This window comes from Microtus ochrogaster, chromosome 10 (assembly GCF_000317375.1).
Source record: "Microtus ochrogaster isolate Prairie Vole_2 chromosome 10, MicOch1.0, whole genome shotgun sequence".
NCBI classification, from domain to species: domain Eukaryota; kingdom Metazoa; phylum Chordata; class Mammalia; order Rodentia; family Cricetidae; genus Microtus; species Microtus ochrogaster.
In genome coordinates this window covers 35,001,025-35,003,698 of record NC_022016.1, presented here as the reverse complement: position 1 = coordinate 35,003,698, position 2,674 = coordinate 35,001,025, and the positions used below count along the sequence as shown (strand labels likewise).

At 45.4% G+C, this 2,674-nt stretch overlaps 1 protein-coding gene across 1 annotated transcript in view; it reads right to left on the bottom strand.

The window, feature by feature from the left end:
• The window catches only part of Timm17b (translocase of inner mitochondrial membrane 17B), a 9,907-nt gene that overhangs the window by 6,601 nt on the left and 632 nt on the right, over window positions 1-2,674 (bottom strand). The window contains exon 2 of the mRNA XM_005352799.2: window positions 1,537-1,636. Within this exon, the coding sequence (XP_005352856.1) occupies window positions 1,537-1,636 (100 nt within the window). The remainder of the gene's footprint in view (window positions 1-1,536; window positions 1,637-2,674) is intronic.

The window sequence follows — 2,674 nt, the reverse complement described above, 5'->3', positions numbered from 1 at the left end:
AGTGCTGGGATTAAAGGCGTGCGCCACCATCGCCCGGCTAGGAGAGTGTTTTCTATTTTCGTCCATTTGCATGCAAAATTCAAGAAGTCATTGTTTTTTACTCTTTGCAAAAATTAAAAATAACAAAGTTACACCGGTCCGTGATGGTGCATGCCTTTAATCCTAGCACATGGGAGGCAGAGGCAGGCAATTCTCTGAGTTTGAAGCCAGCTTGGTCTACAGAGCAAGCTCCAGGACAGCCAGGGCAATCCAGAGAAACCCTGTCTGAAAACAAAGCAAACGTTTGTGTGTGCCTGTGTGGCATATATACACATGAAGGTGCAGGTGTGTGAATGTGTGGAGGTCAGAGGAGGACATCAGGGCTTTTCTTGCTTTTGGCCTTGAGACAAGGTCTCTCACTGAGTCAGAAGCTCCACTTCCAGCTAGGCTGACTGGCCAGCAAGTTCCTGGGATATGCCTGTCTTGTGCCCCACCCCATCCAATGCTGGGGTTATAGGCACAGGCAGTCATGCCTCGCTTTTTAACATAGGTGCTGGGGAATCAAACTCAGGTCCTCATGTTTGCAAAGCCAAGTACTCTTATCTACTGAGCCCTCTCTCCAGCCCCTTCCCATGCTTTTAAAACAGGGACATCTAATAAAGTCTCCAAGGGCAGGGGGCCTTAAGGGAAGAGGTGGAATTATATTAAAAGGTCCCCCCATTCAATGTAAATTTGTCTCTCTGTCAAACTTCTGTCATTTTTTTCTATAATAGGGTTTAAACTTAGAGTCTGCTTTGAGGTAAAATCTACATTGCATACACATTTAAGATTTGATGGTAACCTTTTTCCTTTTATTCTGATGCTGAGGAATGAACCAAGGACATCTCTCTCTCTCTCTCTCTCTCTCTCTCTCTCTCTCTCTCTCTCTCTCTCTCTCTTAACCAACTACTCTACACCACTGAGCTATGTACTTGCTGTGGAACAACCTTTGTACACTGTAAATATGTGTTGTTCTCATTGTTAATAAAAAGCTGATTGCCTATAGTTAGGCAGGATTTTTGGGACAGAGAGAATGCTGGGAAGAGGGAGGGCAGAGTCAAAGGAGCTGCCAGCCATACAGAAAGGAAGCAGGACATGCAGGAGATAAATGCCACAAGCATTGGGACAGCACATAGATGAATAGAAATGGGTTGATTTAAGTTGCAAGAGCTAGACAGTAACAAGCCTGAGCTATTGGCTGAGCATTTATAATTAAGTCCCTGAGTGGTTATTTGGGAAGGAGCTGGTGGAACAGAGCTGATGATGGTGTCATGGTCCCCTGGTCCCAACAAAAAACTCTGCCTACATATACTTCTAGCCCCAAAGACTGTTTCTGACAGTATAGCACTTCCACAGAGGTCCAGCTAGATAGTTGAAGAATAGAGTCCCTCAAATCATAAATCCAGGAGCCAGGCCCAACAAGTAGGTGAACAAGCAACAGAATGATTGTGTTCAGAGCAAGATTCTATGTCAGCAAGACTGCAGACTCCCACACCACTGGGGGAAGGCCCAACTCACAACAGGGGCATTACGAAAGCCCTTGATAGCCTGGAAGACTCCACCACCAATGACACCCATAGTGAAGGCTCCACCGCAATCATCCACAATCCGCCATGGGCTGCAAGCAGAAAGGAAAAGATTGGGTTAATGTGAAACCCTTGCCCTGCCAAGTCTGGACTCTTTGGAACTTGGAGAACCAAAATGGGAAGCTCACAACTGGTAAGAAACAACTCAGATAATAACAAATTAGTTCTGTCAGTTTTGATACAACCCACAAAGCCAGAAAGGAAGGCCAGGCAAGGTTCCACATACCTGTACTCATAATACTTGGGAAGTTGAGGCAGGAGTATCACGAGTTGGAGTCCAGCCTGGGTTATAAATGGAGACCCTGTCCCAAAAAGAAAGTTTGTGCAGCTGGACAGTGGTGGCACACACCTTGGCCTTTAATCCCAGCACTTGGGAGGCAGAGGCAGTTGGATCTGAGTTCAAGGCCAACCTGGTCTACAAAGTGAGTTCTAGGACGGCAAGGAATACACAGAGAAACCCTTTCTGGAAAAGCCGAGAGAGAGAGGAGAAACTTTGTGTTCTGGGTGTGCCATGCCTTTCATCCTAGCTCTGCAGAGACAGAGGCAGGTAGATGTGTGTGTTTGAGGTCAGCCTGATCTACCCAGAGTTCCAGGACAGCCAGGGCTACATAGCGAGAGCCTGTCTCAAAACAAATAAACAAGACCTAAAGGCTTTGTAAATATATCTGTGACAGAAAAGTGGGAAAATTTTTACTTTTTCTCTTTTTCTCTCTCTTTTTTTTTTGAGGCGGGGTAGCCTTCCAAATGCTGGTCTTATTACTGACAGAATAGTACTCTTGATTACAACCAAGCGTCAATCAAACTGTTTTGTTGCTATGGAAAAAAGAATGAATTGACCGGTACAAAGATTGGCAGGTTTCAACAGTGTTAATTAGCTAATGTTATTACTTAAGCAAAGCAGAACAGGGTGACACTCTGTTCTCAAAAAAAAAAAAGGCAAGCACGTTCAAGGAAGCCGTGTACAGTGTCCTTTTAAAATCTAAAACAAAACAGAAGCCAGGCGGTGGTGGTGCACGCCTTTAATGCCAGCACTCGGGAGGCAGAGGCAGGCGGATCTCTGTGAGTTCGAG